The sequence below is a fragment of the Cryptomeria japonica genome, chromosome 9, assembly GCF_030272615.1.
Source record: "Cryptomeria japonica chromosome 9, Sugi_1.0, whole genome shotgun sequence".
In the NCBI taxonomy this organism is placed as follows: Eukaryota; Viridiplantae; Streptophyta; class Pinopsida; order Cupressales; family Cupressaceae; genus Cryptomeria; species Cryptomeria japonica.
The window spans coordinates 491,201,868-491,203,887 of NC_081413.1; the positions used below are offsets into that span (position 1 = coordinate 491,201,868).

Sequence of the window (2,020 nt, forward strand, 5' to 3'; positions counted from 1 at the left end):
AAGACAATAATTCTTTTTCCAATAAATCTCACTAAAAACATAAACTCTTTTCCAAATACATAAATACAATTTTTAGTAAAACCCATTCACCCTTTGATAAAAACATAAAATCTTTTCCAAATAAGTTTCCCCAAAGGTGGTGACCTTTCCCAAACTAACCTCTCATGCATCCCAATCTCTTATATAACGAAGCTAAATTGCTATTCACAGTATAAAATTTACAGAGAATGGGAAAAAGTATGTTGAAGAGAATTACAGCAGCATTTAGTCATGCTCCTTTCAAACGCAAAAAGAAGAGACAAGACCAAACTGATGAAGAAACACACCATAATCTCAAATCCAGTACAGATGAAGAAACAATAATAACAAATCCCTATGATAAAACCCATGTTGTTCTGTATTACACCAGCTCAAAAGTGATCAGACAAACCCACATTCACTGTTCTACAGTCATTTCAATTCTCACAAACTTTAACATCCTCTTTCAGAAAAGAGATCTGTTCATGAGCCACAGATTTTGTAAGGAGTTATCTGAGATATTTGGAAAGAAAGTCAGTCTTCCTCAGCTGTTCATCAGAGGAAAATATGTTGGTGGGTTCAACAAAATAATGGAGTTGAATGAGTGTGGAAAACTGAGGGAGATGGTGAAGGAGTGTGTGATTGAAAGGCCTGCAGAAATGTGCAGAGGGTGTGGAGATATGAGATATATTGTATGTTTTAATTGTAGGGGAAGCAAGAGGTTCTGTGGAGGGGAAGGAGAGGCAGTAGAAATGTGCATTCTGTGCAATGAGAATGGGCTTTTGCCTTGTGCAGTTTGCTTGTTAGGAGCTGCTTTGCCCACTAATGATGTCTCTGCTATTTATAGGGCCTGGATTTCCTCTGTTGTCAATGGTATATAATTTCACAAAATGCAAGGATGAGAATCAAAATTGAAAACACTGTTTCGAAGATCCTTATCTGTTAACTTTCCTTCTTATTTGGTTTAGATTTAAAGCTCTCTTTAACAGATTAAATGCCATAGAAAATTTAGCTCTATTTAAAATCTGTAATGTTTGAAGCTTGATTTAATATTAAAAAGTCACAAATATTATATTAATATATTTACATTTAAATAGATTTTAATGATCTAAAATTAAAATTGATATATAGGTAGGCACTTTTACTAGATGTGATAGCAAGATTTTAAAATTGATATAAACTGTTGCTAATGTGATAGGAAGATTTTATTTGTAGTGGTCTTTATAAGGCTACTTGTAAGGATATGTTCAATAAATGAATTATGATTGATAAGGTTAAAGAACTCATGAAACCAAATTTAATAGAATATAATTATAGTAATAAGGGCCCCATACAAAAGGTGAGATATAAGTACAATTTAGGTTCAAATGTAAGTTAAGGGTCGAAAGCATAATTCTGGTGGGGTTTAAGAGATATGGTTTCTTTTTCTTCAAAGGTTCTATTTTCTTTGGTATAAAGATCGATGATGAGATTCAACAAGAAGTGCTTATAGCTAGTATAGGCTCAAATGTATCTTTCGATCATAAGAAAGTAGTAATGGAAGTTGGTTCCCTTATAGTGATTAATATTTTATTTTTACTAGGGAAATTTGTTGATATGACCCAAATAGGTTATTCAAAGAACATAGGAACGAAACAAGGAAAGGAGGTGTTGGTTTGAAGCCAATGGAATCAATAATATTGACAACTTGACCAAATTGTATATTCAAGAATATGTGAAGATTCGAAGAAAATTTGGATTGCTTCGAGTCTTTCTCTATGATACAAGGTAGGTTTCATCCTCCATGCATTTCATCCATCGTAATGGCGTTTTACAAGTTGACAATGATTGTTCCATTTCTTTGTTTTGTGGTTTGTCTCTAGACATAAGGAAAAGAAAAGAAAATATATCACATTCACTTTTTTATATTTTATCTATTTCAAGAGCCACTCAGTTAAAAAATCCTAGTCAAGGGTTTGATGTTTTAATAGTGTGGATTGAAGAAATTTTTATTATTTATGAG

At 32.4% G+C, this 2,020-nt stretch overlaps 1 protein-coding gene across 1 annotated transcript; it reads left to right on the forward strand.

Annotated features, from left to right (window-relative positions):
* The first annotated feature begins 227 nt into the window (after nucleotides 1–227).
* Nucleotides 228–899, forward strand: LOC131079709 (uncharacterized protein At5g39865-like). Its single transcript, XM_058017737.2, has one exon. The coding sequence runs from the start codon at nucleotides 228–230 to the stop codon at nucleotides 897–899; it is 672 nt and encodes a 223-aa protein (XP_057873720.2).
* The last annotated feature ends 1,121 nt before the right edge of the window (nucleotides 900–2,020 follow it).